This window comes from Phoxinus phoxinus, assembly GCF_949152265.1.
Source record: "Phoxinus phoxinus genome assembly, chromosome: 10".
In the NCBI taxonomy this organism is placed as follows: domain Eukaryota; kingdom Metazoa; phylum Chordata; class Actinopteri; order Cypriniformes; family Leuciscidae; genus Phoxinus; species Phoxinus phoxinus.
The window spans coordinates 21595650-21616738 of NC_136885.1; the positions used below are offsets into that span (position 1 = coordinate 21595650).

At 40.6% G+C, this 21089-nt stretch overlaps 1 protein-coding gene across 3 annotated transcripts; it reads right to left on the minus strand.

Moving 5' to 3' along the window:
- Positions 1 to 136: 136 nt before the first annotated feature.
- On the minus strand, positions 137 to 20006 carry nacad (NAC alpha domain containing). Of its 3 annotated transcripts, none has more exons than XM_079626514.1 (11): positions 18371 to 18400; positions 18237 to 18295; positions 14880 to 14994; positions 2665 to 7476; positions 2327 to 2578; positions 2098 to 2186; positions 1426 to 1497; positions 1171 to 1317; positions 903 to 1034; positions 568 to 690; positions 137 to 251 (listed from the first exon to the last, which is right to left on the minus strand). In XM_079626514.1, the coding sequence occupies exons 3-11, from the start codon at positions 14962 to 14964 to the stop codon at positions 237 to 239; spliced, it is 5727 nt and encodes a 1908-aa protein (XP_079482640.1). In that variant the 5' UTR covers positions 14965 to 14994; positions 18237 to 18295; positions 18371 to 18400; the 3' UTR covers positions 137 to 236. The 3 variants fall into 3 exon arrangements, with proteins under 3 accessions (XP_079482640.1, XP_079482641.1, XP_079482639.1); XM_079626515.1 differs by having other exon boundaries at positions 14880 to 15016; XM_079626513.1 differs by lacking the exons at positions 18237 to 18295; positions 18371 to 18400 and adding an exon at positions 19884 to 20006.
- Positions 20007 to 21089: the final 1083 nt, after the last annotated feature.

A 21089-nucleotide genomic window follows, 5' to 3' on the forward strand; every position in this document is an offset into this window, starting at 1 on the left:
TTTCTACATTCCTCGGATCTAACATCTGCACCATTAAGGCAATATTAAAAGTGTGTATGTTCAAAATGCATGACTACATTTTTGTCTGTAAGGTGCATTTATGTGATTTGTAGATAATGTTGGGAAACGAACAGCTCTGGTTGTAACAGATTTATTTCAGCAGGAGGGTGCAGTATAGCAGCATTACTTGGGGGGAAGAAAACACGCAAGGGGCGGGGAAGATGTCTTTTCCTTTCTTACATGGTCAGCTCCTAAGAACAGACAGAAAAGGTGAAATATCAATAGCAATCAAAGGGTGTGTTTGTGAAATATCGCTGCATTTAAAACGTGTAAACCGTGTCAGAGACTAAATTATGTCTTCACAGTTAAAAATGCCGAAAGGAGGGTTCGGGATAGTTTAATTTAGGAACAACAGAAGTTCATGGGAGGTCCAAAAGAAGCATAATACACGTAAGACTCTTATAGTGCAGTTTTATGGGATTTTGAACTGGAGGAAATCTAGTGTAAGAGTAAGTATAACATTAGATGAACAAATGCTGAATGTTTAATGCAAAAGCAATCTCTCACCATAATGGCATTGACGATGTCATTCTTGTTGTGGCGCAGTGCACGGACTGCTTTAGCTCGAGATACATTGGCCTGTGCCATCACCAGCTCGATATCTCTCTGCTCCAGCCCACCTTCATCCAGCTTTCAAACAGAAAGAGAATGTTGTTCACCTCAATTCATTTAAGCATATAGGTTCACCCCAAAAAATTAATTCTGTCATTATTTACTTCTGGTATTATTTCATCCATAGAGGAGAGAAACTCAAAGGTTTGAAATAAATGGAGTAAAATAATGACTAAATGTTCATTTTTGGCTGATCTTTTCCTTTCATGGAGGAAACCAAGGATTCATACCTCCTCTTCTTCCTCACTCTCTTCTTTTATGGTCAGGCTTGGAGTGATGTCTGATGGTAGAGGTGAGGGGTCAAGAGGAACCTTAAATTTCTCTGCCGCTGCTTTGTGTACTTGCTGTGAGAGGTCCTCGATCTTACAAAGAGAAGAAGAAACAGACCGGAAGCCAAGATTAATGAACACAGATCAAGATATAAATATTTAAACATTCATTCTGTAGGAATTTGTAGCCAGCTTTTTATTGCATTTTTTAAAATGGGAAAAGACCAACCTTGGCCTCTCCAAAGACTATGTAAATATCTGAGGCAGGGCTTTTGAACACATCTGGACGTGTAATAACAAAGAGAATGTTCTTGGACTTCCGAATGGTGATGCGTGTCACTCCGTGAATCTGTTTCAGCCCAAGCTTTGACATCGCCTTGTTATGATAACAACCACAATGGAGAAAAAGAGTATGTCAGAGATTTTGTGCACAATACAGTGAGTCAAAGTTGCATGAAATGTGCATGTGGATGTGCAGTCCCACCTTCCGTGCTTTTTTCTCACTTCGACTCTGCTTAGCTCTGCTGACAGACTCATCGGCAGGAGAGTGTGATAACTATAAGAGAAAATATGAAGTATAAAGAGTGCATGGTAGGTCCTAACATTGTTTATACAGTACACAACTAGATAGAAACTGAATAAAATGCTGCATAATTTTACTTTGTAATGACACATACAAGTACATATTTGCTGTGCCTCTGGCTTATGCTCTGTGCTGCACTTAAAAGTGATCTTTGCTGCTTGTTAAATTGAATTCAAATGAGCTAGTGGAACTGGTGAGTATAAATGCTGAAATTAAGTGTTATTTTATAAGTTTTGAAATCAAGATAACAAAAAAGTTTTTTTTTTATATTGGGACTTTAAAAAAAAAATCAGTTTTGTTTAACTTTTACCATTGAGGTGAAGAGTGGAGCTCTTTCAAAAAGACAATTCCAGTACAATCATTTTTTGTTGCATTACATATGGTTAAAACGAAGTAACATTTATGCTAACATGTGATTTTCCTATGTTAGCTAATTGTTGACTTAAGATACTGGGATAGTTTGATGTGTAATTTTATTGAGTTGAATGAAGTTAAGCCAAATAATTTTTTTTGGGTGTGTGGGTTACATCTGTACTGCAGTTTAAGATGGTGGGTCATCAATCTACAGTTCACCTGTGGATTTGAGGGTCTCTGCAATGTCCCACTGGGTTTCTCAAGCTCAGGAACTGAACCATCACTGTCTGTTTCATTACCTGAACCTACTAAAAGGCAAAAAAAAATTAAACACTAAAACTGCTTTGCTTTACTAGAAGCCATTAAAAAGATACTGGAGAAAGATGCTAATGCCTTATTACTAAAACAGATGAGAATGCCTTAGTGCTAAAACAGATAATGCACATACTGTTATTTTTGAAGGGCAGATCCACGTCCTCTGAGCCTTTTGATCTGTAGCTATTTGGGTATATAACTCGCTCTATACTCTGTCGCTCAGCTTGGTTTTGCCGAGATTTTACCAAGGAGTCTGGTCTTGGACTGATGCAGGTTAGGGTCTCTCTTTCATCTGACTGATTCGGTGTTCTTTGGGCAGGGGTACTGTCATTCTGTTCAATGGATGTTGTGGGTTGGCACCGTTCCGTTTGGTGTCCCATACATACTAAAGATAAACACATGACATGTATATAGTTAAATACTAGGAATTCCTATGATGAAAAAAACCTAAAGAAACAAGAAAAAGTTTACCTGGAGGGTTCTCACGTCTGCATGGTTTTGCGGTCATGACTGTTCTCTGACTTTCATGATGGCACGCATCTTGAATAAGAAGCAACGCCTGTGTTTGTTCCACAGATTTCCATGCTGCTAATTCCATATTGGATATTCCAGTGGTTGGAAGGGTACTTTCAGTGTCAGGCTGGCTGGGTTTCTTGTCTGGGGCTGGTTGGATATGTGAGAAGATAGCAGATGTTTGGGAAATGTTATGGACAGGCTGTGACTCCTGAATGGGGGTAGAGAGATCCTCCTCCTGGATAACTGTGTATGAACATGTGGGAGAGACCCTGTCTTGTTCTGAGCTGTCCACCCTGAGGGATGAACTGCCCCTTACGTGATTGTCATTGATGTCTCTTGTGCTTTCTGTCAAACTTACACTGCTCAAAGAACTGTCTGAAAGTTCTTTCTGCCCATCTGGCCTTGTAATGTCTGTCGTCTGAGTTGCAACCACTGGCTCTGTATGAACAAACTCATTTGGATCAATACAGCTAGGGTCAGGAGAGTGAAAAATGGACAGTTCTGGTGTTTGAACAGGTTCAGTGTTCTCTGCTTTAGAGACATCCTCTTTATGCGGAGTTTCACCAAATTCCTCTCTCATTGAATATATATCAAAGCTTGCCGCTTGATTACCCGTAGTCTCCATTTCCTTTCCTTGGCACTGGATCTTTTTATTATCCATTGAAGCTAAAACAGCAATGCCGGTTTTAAGGGGATCAATTACCTTTGGTTTTGTGGCATGACCTGAATTAGCATTCTGTGCTGTTTTTAGTGTTGCCTCATCACTCTCAGCTTGAGAAAGTCCTGATTTATCTGAATCACCATCAATCTTTTTGTTCTGTTCCAGAAATGAAACAGTCTCTGTAAAATCCTGTGCCCCTCTCTTTTGACATGTTTTGGTTCCTTTTTCTGCCCTCTCAAGTGAGTCAACTTTCTCTCTCTCCTGATCCTGAGGGACAGTTGTAGTCTCTTGTTCAAGAAGTTGTCTGTCAGTGCGTTTAGGTTCATCTTTTACAGTTTCATTTTTGATGTTTGCTCTCAATTGAAATACTTTCTCAACCATAACCTCAATTGAAGCCCCATCATTGGAATTTGCTGTTCCTTTATGTGAGACAGAACTCTGTTGGAGAACTGTTGCTTCTGAGGAGTCAACAGTTATTATTTCAGTTGGTTTCTTTCTGAATGTGAAGGTGCCAAACGATCCCCCTTGCAAGTTGAATGCAAGCTTGTTTTGCGAAACAGAGTCAGTGTTTGTTTGGTTAATTTGTTGAGAATTTGAATGACCCTGGTTTGAAACTAGGCCAAGATTATCTGATTGGTTGGAAAGGTGCGTTTTTGAAGAAGACCCACAGAGATCAGTGTGTTCATGGGAAATGGTTGATGATAATGTGACATTATCAGGTTCTTGACAAGATTCTAGATCCTGAGGCTGTTCAGAAATTTCAGCACGTTCCCTCCTTATTGCGTCTGAAGATAAATCCTCTGGAATGTTGAAGTCTGTATTTGGAGTTTGATCTTTTACATCTTTCCCATCATCTGAAAGCATATTTAATGCAAGTTCTGATGGACCACTCAAAATTAGGGGTATGCAAGTTTTTTCTGGATCATTCCACGATGACACCAGACCCTTATCAGAACTGCAATGTATGAGTGGATTGCTCTCTGGATTTTGAAGGTTATTTGCATCCTCCTCACCCCCTCCTGCCTCTGAAAGATCTTGAATCGATCTCCAGCTGGCAATGTTTGACTCAACCACACCAACATCAATCTCTGTCATCTTCTCTTGAAGGTCACAATATCGGTTGTTGTCCTCATCGTCACCCATGATATCTTCTCCAGCAGCAATGTTATGAGCCACAGACAAACCCTTACTGTGCACTGCTCTAGCCATCTCACACATGAGCAGATTTTCAGCCTCAAAGTCACAGCATTCACCTAAAGACAAGGGATCCCTTGATGTCCAACTCTCAGAGGAAAGTCCCCTTTCTGTAATGCCGCTCTCAGAGTTCTCTTTCTTTGGTGAAATTACAAGTCTGCTGTATGTGGAGCAGGACATATTTTGAGAGCTATGGTTTACATCATCATTGCTAGGTTGATTCTCTGTCAGATTATCTTGATTCATGGGACCTTCAAATGGTAAAACATCAGCTGAAGTTAAGTTATCTGGTACCTCACACAGTTCAGGATAGGCGCAAACTGGAATGTTTGTGGGGCTGCATTCATCCAGGTATGTTAATTGGGGGACGCCCTTATTTAGGTCATTGGTTGCAGTTTCAGCTAGCTGCAATGATGTATCCATCAAATCCAAGCTATTTCCATTTTTATGATCCAGTTCTTGGCCATCACCTACGTTAGTCTCATAGCACATGTCAGCAGCTGCAGCACCTGCCCCACAGGAGTCATTTGTACTATCATTTTGCTTTACTTTGTCTTGATCAACAGATGATGTTGGATTATCTGTGGGGATCTGCTGTCCTGTCTCTGATGTTACCTTGACTGTTGAGGGATCTGTACTCAGTTTGCCTTGCTCATCCAAGGTTTTTATCTGTACAGTCAATCCTTTTGAAAGCTCACCCTTCAACAACTTTTTTTCTGAAATTTGTTGTGCAATTACACTTTCATCATGAACATTGCAGTCTGGCAGATTCTCTTGCAATTCTACATGTAGAAGCTCAGATGATTCGGAGGATATCTCCATTTCGCTCTCACTGCCAGAGGATTCCGGTTTTGCATGGCTTACTGACTGCACAGGTTCATCTGGCCCAGGTTCATCTGGCCCAGGGAACTGTTGGGAGAGTTCAGCATGCTTCTCTGTGCAGTACAGATGGTCATCTTCATCCCCGTTATAAGATGTGGAATCAATTGACTCCTCAGTGTCATCTGGATAAGCAAATGACTCATCTACACCCTCGTTTATTGAGTTCTCTGAAAGGGAATTTAGAAAAGATGCAGAGGTGTCATCTTCATTTGGGTCTTCCACTCTTTCACCCCTCAAAGCTGTCTCTTTCTGCTCAGCATCATTGACATCATTGACATTATTCACATCTTCATTGTCACATTCGTCTTCATCATCCTCATCATCATACTCATCTACATCGGCTTCCTCCTCTCCAGCAGCATATGCATCCACATCATTTCCCTGCTCATCATCTGTGGGGAACAGGGTTATATCCATGGAATCTGCCTGGAATATCAGGCTTCCATGGAAAGGCAACATAGAAGCAGGAATCATTGCATCACTCTCGGGCCCATCCTCCCTAGAGTAGCCATGGAACAGAGGGGCAGAGGATCCTATCTCAAGATATACGCTATTACGGTCCATGTCTACAGTCTCTGAAAAGTGGGTGACAGGGGTTTTGTTTTCTGCATCAAGTGCAGAAGTTGCATTATCCTCTGGTGTTAGATGGGGATCCAGACTCCTAGATGGCTCTGAGAAACAGGCATTGAAATTCATTTCAAGACTGTAATGTGGATCATTAAAGTCTTGAGTTGCATCAGGGGCTCTCTGGAAATCTCTAGACCTCAGAGAGCCCTCAGGCATCCCTGTGTCCTGTTGGTAGTCTGTGTTTCTCTGGCTGCTGCTGCTGCTCTCTTGTATAGAAACATGTTCTGTCACCCAATGAGGTCTACATGTGTCTCTTGTTAGTATATCCACCTCACAGGCCACATCTTCCAGCAACTCTGGAATATCAGGTTTATCCAGGCATACATCTCTCTCATTACCTGTTCGCTCATCTCCAAGCTCATCGCCTATCTCTGAGAGGGACCCAACGTAGCAAGCAGGAGCTTCTTGCAACTCGGTCTCAGCTGTTAAGTTTGGGGAGCAGGAGTGGGAGGTGCTGGAGGTGTACGAGGTCCAGCTGCCTCCCTCAGCAGTCATGTAGGAGCCAGAGGGAGAGGTAGGAGGGGAGCACAGATCAGACTCGTCAGTTGGAGAGCCCGGACTTTGGCACGGGCTCCCTGGGCGCCATTGTTGCTTGAGATGTGAGCAGTAAGCCATCTTAATGGGGGTGGAAGGGGCTGTATAATAGCGATCAGGATCCAGTCCTGGAAGGACACCAATGCGTTGTGGGTCAACAACATAGGGAGGTTCGGAAAATGACAAGGAAGGCACTTCACCCTGAGATAAAGACAATGGCTCTCCCTCATTGTCTGGGAAAAGAGTACTGCTGTCTGTCAGTTCGGCATCTCTCACTTTGGACTCTAGGACTTGACATTCAAGTGTCTGACCTATGGTTTTCTCCTGTTCTGGGACTGAAGTAAAACTCTTACCCTGATCTACAATAGAAGTCATCTGACCAGTGTCTAGTTTTGCTTTTTCATCCAGCCCAATATGACCTTTCTTGGAGGGTTCTGAGGACTGGCGTCCTGAACTAGACATTTCTTGACCCATCAGTTTTCCTAGCAGCATTCCACTCTGTGTCTCCATGTTTCTAAGCAAAGCTTCTTGCCCCATTACCACCCTTGAGTCCATGGTCTCTGGTTCTTGAAAGTCACTTTCTATTTCTGATCCAGTTAGGACTTTGATCCGTTCCATTTTCATAGGACCTCGTCTACAGCCCCCTCTCCCAAACCGCCCCATTGGTCGGCCAAAAGTTCCAGAATACCCTTCTAATTCAAAACTTGCACCCTCAGGCTGTGGGCGAGAAGTGGTTGGTTTGGCCATTATCAGACGGGGTCCAAAAGGAGTACATAGTGGGGAGAGTTTTGGAGGGCTGCTGGGAGAAGGACTGGAGGCACTGTCTGTTGGAGTTGAGGCTGAAGAGCTGGATGTTTGACCAGAGAGATCTAAGATTGGATGAAAAATATTTACATTTAGCTGCAAATATGAAAATATGCAAATATGCATAGATTTATTGAATTTGACATTTCTGCATAGATTTTTTTTTTTGGCAAAGAAAATATTTACACTGTGTTTCCAGCAAACAGAAACATTTTGATAATCTGATCAAATCTTTCTTTGAGAATGCCTAATAAAATAACTTCAAACTGGACACATCCAACTGATTTTTTAATCTATCTATGTTGCCCCAAACATTAATCCTCTCTTAGTAGTCCCACTTAAATGTCACTGTATGAAATATTCAATAGAGTATTGCAAAAGGTCACCTGAACTGCAGCTATAAAGTGGACTGTATGCAATAAATCCAGTAAAACAAATTCCAGTTTTCTATGACAACTAGCAGCTCTATCCAAAAGTAGTGTATTATAGGGTGGGATAACAGTACAGGCCAAAAATACTTAAGTTGTGATGGATATCCATTTGGCAGTGCTCAAAGTGGGCTGGTACACACACCAGTACGCATTACAGGCACATCTGTATTTTAACCCTTTAGCGTTCCCTCACTTTTTCTTGCATACCAGAACTTCTCACATGTTGCCGGTACTCTGGCAAGCCACACCAAAATATTGAATCAGGCTATTGATGAATTGTATACATTGCGGGTTCTGAGATTTTATTAGCTGTATGAACTAAACGGATAAATTATCTGCGCAATATGTCTGTCACGGTGACTGAAGCCCAATTGTTTAATTTTGCACGCAAATTACTGTAGGCACGTTCACCGGCGCGCTCTGAAAGTGTGATAAAATAGGAACAAGCAGTTCCTATCGAGACACTGCTAATAAATGAGCAAACCAATCCAATTCTATTGATAATGTAAAACGCTAAAAAGTTGAACATGATCTAAAAACAGCCACTAAAACGAAAGCTTTTTAAACTACCGTACTCATGACCTACTTTACTAGAATTTATCACATTCGATTGTATTTGTTGTGGTAAATTTTGACTAACTTGTAGAATTCAGGCTATAATAGCTAGATAATCTGTTAGGGAAATTGATTTTTCACTAAAGATATACAACTGTGGTATGTCGTAGCTATAGTTTCTATCGGTGTAGGTTGCTATTTTTCATAAACATCCCATAGATAAAACAATAATAAAGTGAACATTGCCCTAAGCATGGTAATAAGGAGCCATCAATGGCCTTACCTGCATTATATTCTTATTGTAACAAATGCTTTATTTAAACAATTACAAGAACTATGTTATTTAAACAATTACAAGAACTATGTAACTTTTTCATAAGGCCAAGTACAAGTTAGAATCAAGACCTTTACAGTATGGACCTTCTTGAATTATTGACTAAACCATTGGTTTTCCATGTGTAAAATGTTTTTTTGCTGATAAAGAGAGATATTAGGAAAAACCTGGCTTTCAGATATTCCAAGAGATGACAGGAAATTAACATGTTCAGTATAAGAAAATGATGAGTAAAGATAGTTTGTCTTCCCCTAGCACTTTGTAAACAAAGGAGTGATTCACCCGTTTGATGAGTAATGGCACTTTATTTTTTACACTTCAAGCACTGCCATTTGGTATCAGTGTTTCTACATAAGCTTTTCCACTAAGACTGATCAAACTAGATATCATGAACTGTCTGTAATATAAACTATTTTACTTCTATTTAGGACAGTGAGGATTTTTGGTGGGGGTGTGAAGAGGCCTGAATTGTCAGCTCCGTGGGGACCATTTTAAATGTCCGTGGAGTAATTGGGCGTCTTTGGGAAACAAGGCTCTTTTTTGCCTGCATGGTAAACTCAGAGTGACAGCATGGATTTTATAAAGAGCAAAATAAGCAGCAGTCAGCAGACATCTCTGTTTCCTCTCTAGATTTCTAACATCGCTGCGATGCACACACAATGCATTTACATGAAGGATGGAAAAGTGAAAAAAGACAATTAGAAACCCTGCTGAAAAATCCAGCATAAACCAGTATGAATTCCATGTTGGTCCAGGCTTATACTGCTTAGACTATCACTATATCAGCTCTAACTGGTGGACCAGCATAATCATACTGTTCTCAAGTAAAACTCAGTTTGTGTAGTTGGTCCACCAGCACTTTCGCTTCCCATGATGGCGACCAGCAACCTATACTAGTCCCAACATGCAAAACATACCATATGCTGGTGACCAGCAATGCTGGATTTTTTTTAACAAGGAAGTGTAAGTGTGAATAGATGTACTAAGATAATTGATTGAGAATATTTGTTTAAAAATATCTTAACACTTTGTTAAAGAGCATGGTAATGTCAGCTTTCTTAGCTGGAACAGGCTGTGATAGTCATGTTGCTCATTACACTCAACCAATGCATGACATTTAGTGCATTTTATTTGTATGTGTTGAATTTTTCTAACATGATTAGCACAGTGTAGTTCCTGTCTTCACCCACTGCACTTATTATCTGACAGGTTTGTCGGTAGCAAAATGGAGCCTCTATTATTATTTCCTCCTTCTTGCTTTAATTTCCTAAATTCTCCCAGCATTAGAATAACCTTACAACAGACTAAATGTGGATTATCACCAAAACCTTTCCCTTCTCAGTTGGCCATTGTCTTTTTTGCCCTTCTCATGACGTGTCTCACTCTCTTCAATCCTCTCTCTCCGATTTTCCTCTCTGTATCACCATCTTACTTACCCTCCCACTCGTCTCTCTTTCTGTGTCCTAAAAACATAACCACAGGCCAGATCCATCGTATTGGGCCATATCTTTGTGTATACACATCACCTAAACCATTTGAGCTAAATCGCACATTTATGTGCATACTATGACAGTATGTTCGTGTGAGACTTTAGGCTAATTGTTCTGCTTAGTCACGATTCAAAAAGATAACGTCATGCCTTCAGTTTTCTGCACAAGGCAGCACTGTTTTGGAGCTGTATGCAAAGCGTTCATTGTGCGTTTGTGTGTGTGTGTGTGTTGACAAGTGAGAGGGGCCTTTGTTGCCTCAAAACGTCATTTGCAGAGCAAAATCACTTATGGGCATTGTAAATTAATAACTTCAGAATACAAAACAACAATTTAAAAGGTGCTGTGACCGACTGACCATACAACTTCAATTTTTCCGGAACATACAATGACATCACTAAAAGGTGATGGCACACAACTACAGTTTAATAAAATCAATCACAAGTTTCAGCACGGCCCTACACCCTAGTGTATTATTCTGTCATGTATTTTGTTTACATGGAGACCAAATATCATTCAGTTGATCAGTGATATTCTCTCACCGACAACATTGTTGCATCTTTCATTACAACGATTTCTGATCTAAGTCCCGTTGCTTGTGTCTTCCGCTATCCTGATTGGTATTAGTTGTAAGGGTGCAGTTCCGTCTTCTCTGGATCTCTTGGGATCAGCTTTACTCGCGGATATGAAAAATTAAAATAGGCTTGAATGTCTTAATTTGTCAGGTATATAGCCTACTTTCTCTCCAAACTATCTGCTGCTCACTGCGCACAAAATAATCAGTAAGCACAAACCAATGAGAGTGATTTTGAACTTGGTTCAAGCTGATTGGTCAAAATTGCACTGAAAATTATAAACACAACACTTTTGTTTTTGCCCCTATTTTTCATGAGCTGAACTCAAAGATCTAAGACTTTTTTCAATGTACACAAAAGGCCTATTTCTCTCAAAGTGTTCACAAATCTGTCTAAATCAGTGTTAGTGACCACTTCTCCTTTGCTGAAATAATCCATCCACCTCACAGGTGTGGCATATCAAGATGCTGATTAGACAGCATGATTATTGCACAGGTTTGCCTTTAACCTTTTATTGTGGACAGCCTCTCTAAGATGTGCAGTTTTATCACACAGCACAAGGCCACAGATGTCGCAAGTTCGGAGCAAGCGTGCAATTGGTGACTGCAGGAATGTCCACCAGAGCTGTTGCCCGAGAATTGAATGTTCATTTCTCTGCCATAAGCAGTCTTCAAAGGCGTTTCAGAGAATTTGGCAGTACATCCAACCAGCCTCACAACCACAGCCCAGGACCTCCACATCCAGCATCTTCCCCCCCCAAGATCGTCTGAGACCAGCCACCCGGACAGCTGCTGCAACAATCGGTTTTCATAACCAAAGAACTTCTGCCCAAACTGTCAGAAACCGTATCAGGGAAGCTCATCTGCATGCTCGTCATCCTCACTGGGGTCTCGACCTCCTCACTGGGGTCTCGACCTGACTGCAGTTCGTCATCGTGGGCAAATGCTGAGTGGGAAAATGCTCACATTCGATGGCGTCTGACACTTGGAGAGGTGTTCTCTTCATGGATGAATTCTGGTTTTCACAGTACAGGGCAGATGGCAGACAGCGTGTATGGCGTTGTGTGGGTGAGCAGTTTGCTGATGTCAACGTTGTGGATCAAGTGACCCATGCTGGCGGTGGGGTTATGGTATGGGCAGGCGTATGTTATCAACAACGAACACAGGTGCATTTTATTGATGGCAGTTTGAATGCACAGAGATACCGTGACGAGATCCTTAGGCCATTCATCCACAACCATCATGTTGCAGCATGATAATTCACGGCCCCATGTTGCAAGGATCTGTACACAATTCCTGGAAGCAGAAAACATCCCAGTTCTTGCATGGCCAGCATACTTACTGGACATGTCACCCATTGAGCAGCATGTTTGAGATGCTCTGGATCGGTGTATACAACAGCGTGTTCCAGGTCCTGCCAATATCCAGCACCTTCGCACAGCCATTGAAGAGGAGTGGACCAACATTACACAGGCCACAGTCAACAACCTGATCAACTATGCAAAGGAGATGTGTTGCACTGCGTGAGGCAAATGGTTGTCACATCAGATATTGACTGGTTTTCAGACCCCCCAATACAGTAAAACTGCACATTTTAGAGTGGCCTTTAATTGTGGCCAGCCTAAGGCACACCTGTGCAATAATTATGCGGTCTAATCAGCATCTTGCGGTCTAATGCCACACCTGTGAGGTGGATGGATTATCTCGGCAAAGAAGTGCTCACTAACACTGATTTAGACAGATTTGTGAACAATATTTGAGAGAAATAGGCCTTTTGTGTACATAGAAAAAGTCTTAGATCTTTGAGTTCAGCTCATGAAAATGGGGGCAAAAACAAAAGTGTTGCGTTTATAATTTTGTTCAGTGTATATGTTGAGCCAATAGCAAAACATAACCTCCAAATACATCTGCAAAAAACATGCGCTCGCTCTGTCATCATGTAATGCAGTTGCTAATGCAGGATCATTTAAAAACAATACCGGAATGCAAAAATGTTTGTTTGTTTGTATGCGTTTCTAGAGCAAGTTTTGCACACTTTGTCCTACTCTAAGAAGTTACACCTGCTCGAGGCCCTCCTCAAACTAAACAACAGATGGAGTTATGTTTCTGTACGCGTGTCTGACCTCTTTCTCGAGTGCCCTTCACTCTCAAACCCCTGCTGAATGCCAGGTAGATGAGCAGGTGGTGCTAAAGTTGACCTCTTTGAATCCAAAATCTGGGATTTTACTGATGGTATACATGAACCGGAACCATGGAAGGGAGTAAATATCATCAACATTTCAAACACAGTTTCAAATGCCATGCTCTTACATTGTACATAATACTGCAAGTTGGGTGAGGAATATCTGATGCAAGAGGGGCATTCTACAAAATATTTCCTTTTCCATTGCTTTCAATATACGTCAAACGTTAAATTCCATTCACTGACAATTATTATGCAGAAGAATGAGATGTATTGTTTAGATGTAAAACAAAATGGTAATGAGGCTTTATGAAGCAGTGGCTGACTGAACAATGCATTGTCCTTAGAGACAAGTAAATCTAAATGATGAAACATCCATGTTATCTTAACAATATATCCCCCAATGGCAGATCTCGTGTCAGGTGCAATATGCTGCTCGTCAACAAATAAGGCTTTGATAATATTTTCATAGCTAAAAACGTTGAAGTTTCAAAGTGGGTTATATGTATGGAACTCGCCTTGTTAACACACATTAACCCCAATTGTCTGACGGTCTAATGTCGGACCTATCTGATTCCTTGTTACTTGCTTGTGATGTAATTGAGAGGGACTGAATAGAAGCAGGCCAAGCAAACCCGATCAACATCCACTTAGCTTATCTAGCTCTGCCAACACATTATTCAATTAAAAGAACATGTCTGGTACTTTAACAGTGCCTTCGAAAATTAATGTGAATAAAGAGATAAATCAGAAATGGAAAGCACTTGCTTTTGTAACGAAAGTGTGTGTACTACAGCTGATGCACTGATTTTTTTTTTTGAGCACAAAAAAGTAAATTTGAATCCTGGCAATAGATATTACACACAGAACAGCATCATCGCCCGGTAGGCCTAAAAATGCTGTCATATTCCACACAGCTATTGAATACCACACCCTTATCACCACTAAACAACCATTATTGTCCCATCGTGCCTCATACTATTTTGTGATGCCCAGTTCAACACATATCTGATTTAGAGACAGAGTTGACTGAGACAACTACAGATTTTACGAGCCCACTGTCCCAGGTCTCCTTCTTATTAGTTCAATCATCTAAAGATAGTGCCGACAAACTGTCACACATGAGGGTTCTCTTTTTTAGGGCAATCTTTCCACTCATTCAAACACACGCATACACATGCCCGTCTGTATGCTTACTGGAAAATGCCTTTTTGCAGATTGTACTTTTTTTGCCAATTAATAAATGTTGAAGGTGATGAGAAGTATTTATTTAAGCATACTAACTTTGGTGCATTCACTGCACCAAGACATTTAACTTTACTGATTGGTGATAAATCAAGGACCATGTGCCCAAAATGTCACAGCCTACCATCATCACAAAATAGAATGACAAATACTTTTTATGTTAAAGCTCGTTTTAATGTAGTTCAAATATACACACGCATTCAGGAAAGTCAACGGTCTTCTCTGACGATGTTATTTATTATTTTTCGTACATAACATATGGGTGTCATTCCCTCGACAAATAGCATCAATATCTTATCTCAAAGTAACGTTACATCAGATCAGTGTTATTCCATGCAGGCATGTTACGGACACCTATGCACTTGTCCTGAACAGCCTTGATTCCAACTGATGTTGGGGTCCTGAGAGTGATGCTGTGTCATGCTCTTGTAATTACAGACAGGAAGGAGGAGTGTGTGTGTTTGTGTGTGTGTGTGTGTGTGTACTACAACCACTTAACGCACACAATGCTCTTTTCGGACAGTGCTGGATGATGTTTCTAGGTGTGGCTCACTATTCTAGAAGATGAATATATTAGACACATGCTTTTGACTGAGCATCCTTCGTGTATGTCCTCCTCTGTCCCTCATGTAGCATGCAGTGAGGTGTACATTTGCTTACCTGGTCCTGGCAGCTCTGACTGTGGGTCTCCAGAGTCCAGAAGGCCCTGCGTGGGGCCGCTCCGATGCGCAGTCTCACCGGGCATATCCGTGTAGCACAGCCTCTGACGCACTGCCTAAAAAACAGGAGCCAGCAAACTGAGGACAGAGAAAAGGAGTATAGGATGTTGCCTCCTCAGTGCAAAGATACAGATCCGTGTTCACTGCGTGTGCATTTATGTCAGTGTGCATGTGAGAAAGAGAGAGAGGGACTGCAGAGACACGCCGGTAACAGCATGGGAAATCTGAGCGTGAGCTGCAGTATTCTCTCTGATTACGAGAGCGCCCGCCCCATTCGGACTCTCTGTCGCTCTCATTACTCCTCCCTTCCTCACTGCTGTGCTGCCTCATAACCTCGCTCTCCCCCTCCCTCTCTCTCTTTCTCTCCTTTCCTCACGCTCTCCCTTCAGCAAGTGGGTCTTGGACAATGATGTCAGCAGATTTCTGTATCTCTTGGAGGCTGCATGGGGGATAGTAATACAAAAGCACAGCAGGCAAACAGATAGAGATGCTGTGCGCTGAAAATAAAATGCATCTAACCACGGTAGGAAAAACAACAACATTTAAACCAGCATAAGCTGGTTGGTTTTAGCTGGTTCTTCAGCCTGGCTAATATGGTGTTTGGCTGATAAAAAAAAAAAAAAAAAAAAAATCTAAAACCATCAAAACAGACCTGTTGGGAGACCATTAAACCCCCCACATTTTTATTAGGAATTGGAATATTGCAATGTTTATAGCAAAATGATTCATCCGTGCACATCTTTTTTTTTATTAGTGTGCCCTCATAATTTTTCATCAAAAATATTAATGTCCCCATCACTTTGCAACAACATCACTTCTCCGATGATGTGTGAACCAACATGAGGGCGGGATAGTAATCCCCCTCCCCTCCAGTAACCTGTCACTCACATGAGATCACAGCAATAGCAAACCACAACCATCCAATCAATTCCCGATGAACAAAATCAAGTCCCACCCTACATTTTTTTTCACTTAGATTACGTCACAGGAAAAAAAGACAAAAGAGAAGATTGCAATTTCCATTTCATGGTGACTTTAAAGTAGCAATACTGCAGAGAAACAATAAAATGTCATTCTCCACTTCCCTCTCTCTTTTAGGGGTGTACGACATGCAACTCGCTCCCTGGCATTAGTTTTAGCATCAGGAGTTTGAAAAACGTTTGTCCCATATAGACACACATATGTCTGTTTGAGTTTGACAGGTTGTTAGAGTGAGATACTGTAACTATAATATAGTGTGTTAGATATTTTATATTGAAAATTAATTCATAAAACAGTTTTAGAGTATCTTAAAATGAAAAAAGTAAGAGGCAGTAGAAATACGCTTTTTGTGTTTAAAATCAACAAGAGATAAAACCCACATCTTAAATCAATGAAACTGAGCTTCATGGAAGTGAGAGTGAGGGACACTGCAGTAAATTTAGCTACAGAGTACAGAGCTATGTTTCCACGGCAACTGTGGGGGAGAACTCATGGATGCTTTAGAAAGGGAATCCAATATTCAGCAGGTTCCAGCATTGGCAAGACTTGGGGACTTTCCTGAGTTTTTCTTCTCTTTCTGCATCTCACTTTCTTTTTCAAACATCCAGAACTTTTGCTGGAATTTTAGGGAACTGGATAGCTTTATTACTGGAACAGTCAGACAATGATGATTCACTTCTCTCAACACAATCATGCATATTTAAAGTGAAAGTGAAGAAGAAAAACAGATACATGAAAATGGCTCTCTAACTTGAATAAATCCAGTGAAAAAAGGGTCACAGGTTTTCTTTTTAAAATTGTGGACCAGTTTACTCTGTGCATGTGCAGTAATAGGGAGCTGATTCTGCCTTTGCAGCGATTACAGTATCACAAATCAGTTTTGTGCGGGCCAGTCAAATTCTTTGACACCAGACACAATAAACTGTTCTAAATGGATTGAAATGGGTCCTGATTTCTAATAAATAGAATGAGATATCTATGAGGAAGAATAGCAACTCATCTCCTACCCTCTAGCCTGCAGAGAGGTCAGCTTTCCTTCATTCTTCAAGGCTCTTCAGAGGCACCCTGCATAATGTAATCTGACTGAACTAACCCAAGCTGGGTCAACCTGCCCTTCAAGGTAAGGAAGACAGAAGGACCAAAACAAAAAACTTGTTATTTTCTCTTGCACTGATGTCACTCATTTCCTGGCCATAAAACATGCAATAAAAGCCTTTACAAAAAAAAAAAAAAAAAAAGGTAATTGCTAGACTTAAAGGGATAGTTCACTTTAAAATAAAAATTCTGTCATCATTTACTCACCCTCAAGTTGTTTCAAACCTGTATTAATTTATTTCTTCTGCTGAACTCAAAGAAAGATATTTTGAAGAATGTCAGTAACCAAACAGTAGTCTGTACCCATTGACTTCCATAGTATTTTTTTTTTCCTACTATGGAAGTCAATGGGTACAGACTACTGTATGATTACTGACATTCTTCAAAATATCTTTCTTTGTGTTCAGCAGAAGAAACAAATTAATACAGGTTTGAAACAACTTGAGGGTGAGTAAATGATGACAGAATTTTAATTTTAAAGTGAACTATCCCTTTAAATGACATGGCCTGAGTTCATTGATGCCATATCATCAGGCTACCGTGAGTAATGAAGTAGCCTGAATCAAACCAGAGTTCTATTTTTTGAACTATACGATTATCCGGATCACACGTGTGTCTTTTAGTCCCGTATAGTCCATATAGTCATCCCTGATTGGTCTTAACCCCAGTGACAGGTAGGTTTAGGGGCGGGGTTAGGGGTAGGCCATCGTGTGGTCCGGATAACCGCATAGTACCCTATTTTGTCATAATTTAATTTGGCTATCACTACTTCTCATAATATAATAAAAATAAACAAACTAAATTATTAAAATTAAGAATCCTAAAAATATCAATGACATATGCCCATTGGTACAGTGGTACATCAGTTGGTAGACTGTACATAGAGGGACAGTTAAATCATGTTAAATAACTTGCGTATGCATCAAACCTGATACATGATTTTTGCCCCACACATGCTTAATAGTGTCCTATTCAATTGGGAAAAATGTCAAGGACATACGGTTCTCTAATCTGAAGATAAGTCTATGTAAGGGGTATGATTTTCACTTCACTACCTCCCTTCAACATTGAATATAGCTTCTTGTCCTCGCTTTTATGACTGTGAAACTGAACTTTGATGCTTGTGATTTTAAGTCTGTCCTTTAATTAAATCTGAAATTTAATTCATAACATGGTGCCCTTCAATGTTATCGTGCAATTTAAGGAAAAGTACACACTGTACCTGCTGTAGAATCCTATTGTCTCGGATGCTGTTAAGGCCTAGATATTTGGGATGAACAACTGCATCAAACACCACAATTAGTAACTGAATATGAGTAAGCTGATTATTGAGTATGTGAATGAGTGAGTACTTACTGAGTGAATGTTAACAGTTTTGGCATGAATATCTGAATGGTGCAGGCTGATAGGTCTTTAACTGATTGGTAGCAATCATGTCGTTATCTACATAGCACAGCTGATTGGTTGCTGTTGCATCAACAGCCAATGAGCTTGCTGCTCAAACATTCAAATACTTGCCATTGTTTGCTGTCACCAATCTGCATCTTGCTTTCAGAGCCCTCTCTCTTCCCCACCTGTTTAGATCTGCTACGGGGTAAATTTATCTATGTCACATGTGCAGCAGCAGCAGCATGTCTTACATGCGCACAGCAATGTCTGTGAATGCATTTGCAGTAGCAAGTCTTGGTACTTTCTCTGCAGCAGCAGAGAGTTGTCATAAAATAAATTATTTTGTTTTTATAGTTGTACAGTTGTTTATTTTTGTTTTACAGATGAACTATTCCTAATTTGAACACTTAATCTTCATTAAGTGATTTACTGATGGGCTATTTAAAGGTGCAGTCTGCAAGAATGACAACAAGTAGTCGAAATTCAAAATTGTACTGCAGTCCATTTAAATATATTGGAGATCGTCGTTTCTCCCACCTCTGTCAATCACATGCGCGTCATAAGCGCGTGTCTTGGAACACTGACTGTTTCTATAGGAACTAGAGCTTGTATCGGGTTTGCACTTTCTCCCCCGGTTTCACAGATGGCTTAAGATAGTCCCAGACTAAAACGCATGTTTGAGCTGTTTTAACTGAAAGTAACTTGCACAAACATATCTTAAAATATGTCAGTGCCATTGTTTTGTCTCAAAACGCACACCAGTAATGTTTTTTTCTAAGGCATGTTTATAAAAGCTACTTAGGGTTACTCATTCAATGGTCAGAGCCTGACTGCACCCACTGGCAGTGACAATATTTGAAAAATGCTGGAAAAGTGGGCAGAGCCCAGTGGAGGGGGGCGGGCGTGCACCTGAGACACATCTCTCTGTAGGCAAGGGCGTGGTGAGCTGGTACCTGCTTACATCACGCAGTACCACAACATCCAATAGGAAAATTCAACTGCAGTAGCCACCGTTCAACCTGAAGAGGGCAGCACTCAGACATTTTTACACCATATATTGTAGAATTAAAACACTTTATACCCAAATGTCCACAAATTTACTTGAATCAATGAACAGCATTAATAAAGCCCCAGTCTAACAGATCATTAACTAAAAAAAATGTTTTAGGGTTTAGTTCTTTAAATGTCCCAACTGAACTAAGGCCAGCTCCTGGCTTAATCTAAGCCCTGTCTGTGAACCAGGCCATAATGTCTAACATTATGACCAAAGGGGAAAATGTTTAGTTCATACAACGTGGTAGCAATCAATAGTAGAAGTGGTCTAAATATTGAAAAAAATTACATATCTTCTGTGGAAGTCTCAGGACCACATTTTTTTTGTCCGATAGGATGTCCTACCTGCCTGTCAACATATTTATCTTTTATTAAATGCTTGCAGAAAAACAAAACAAAAAAACATACATAACAACATATTCCATACCTCCAAGCACCCTGCTCGTGTAGACAACACGTCATCAGCGGGTTCCATCCATGAGGCCATAACTGAGCTCTGCAAAGGAACAGCAGCCACCTTTTAAAGTTCCTCCTAAACCTAAACATCGAGTTTATGTCATGTCGTAATTACAAGATGGCAACCCATGACGTTCTACGGTAGAACTTCAACCATGTTATCAACGGCAAAATTAAACTGCAGCAGTCGTGGTACAAGTCAGAGTTCTGTAAGTTGTTTACGTTCATTATAATTGTAATGTTATGTGCTTTGAGACATGAGGTTATTCAACACCGTCTCTCCTGACGCTTTGCAAACTGTTGTGCACGTTCACGTGTTTTGAAGGAGGCGTGGCTTTGGAGACTCTGAAGGGAGGGTGGGATCTCATGCTTTCAAAGCTAGCCGCTCTGGAATTGCCTACATTAACTTTAAACGCAGGTTTAAATGAAGACTGAAAATACAAATAAAAGTTAATTCAAAATACAAATAAATACTATAATAGTAAAAAAAACCTACAATAACACTGCTCATCTGAAGATATCTGCGCCCTTGCGCAGGTAGTCCTGTTCCTGTTGGCTGGTTTTAGAGCTCATCCCGTTCTCGATCACACTAAGCAGGTTCCACCATCCCAAGAACCAGAGCACTGCTTCCCTGTTTGTTCAAGAACATCCCCACCATGTCCAGTACCTGAAAATAACACCCCAAATGTAAAGGTAAACACAGCATATCTGAGCAAACATTAGACAAATTTCAATATTTATTGTTAAGTGATAGTCAGTTCATTGTTAGAAACACGTTTATTAGATTCTGATCCTTATCAGGACATTTGCTCAGCACCACAGCAAGTCTGTTGATGCAACCAATCTGTGTACAAATCATCGAAATAAATTAAGCCCAGATTCACCTTTCATTAGAATGTTATTTTCATTACACAAAACATCACATCATGACTACAGACAGACAGCCAACATTATCAAACCCCATTGGGCAAAATACAGCAATGAGTCATCATGCTCTTTGATGAAAATACGATATTAGTTTTATTGATGTCCGCACACATTGCAAACACCAAAGTGCTTGAGGTGAAAGTCTAAGTGGAAAATCCATTCTCTGTACAAAATCTTTTCAAGATTTCAAGAGAAAGGTCCACTAAGACTGACCAGAGTGACATGTAACTCCAGGCTTGACAGCAAATAA

Excerpts from the sequence above, each read along its gene's own strand:
- nacad (XM_079626513.1), bottom strand. The coding sequence starts at position 19,943 with ATGGCCTCATGGATGGAACCCGCTGATGACGTGTTGTCTACACGAGCA. Across the intron at positions 7,477-14,879 it reads GTCAGAGCTGCCAGGACCAG|ATCTCTCTGGTCAAACATCC; the intron begins GTAAGCAAATGT and ends ATCCAATCTTAG. Across the intron at positions 1,498-2,097 it reads AGAGACCCTCAAATCCACAG|TTATCACACTCTCCTGCCGA; the intron begins GTGAACTGTAGA and ends TTTCTCTTATAG.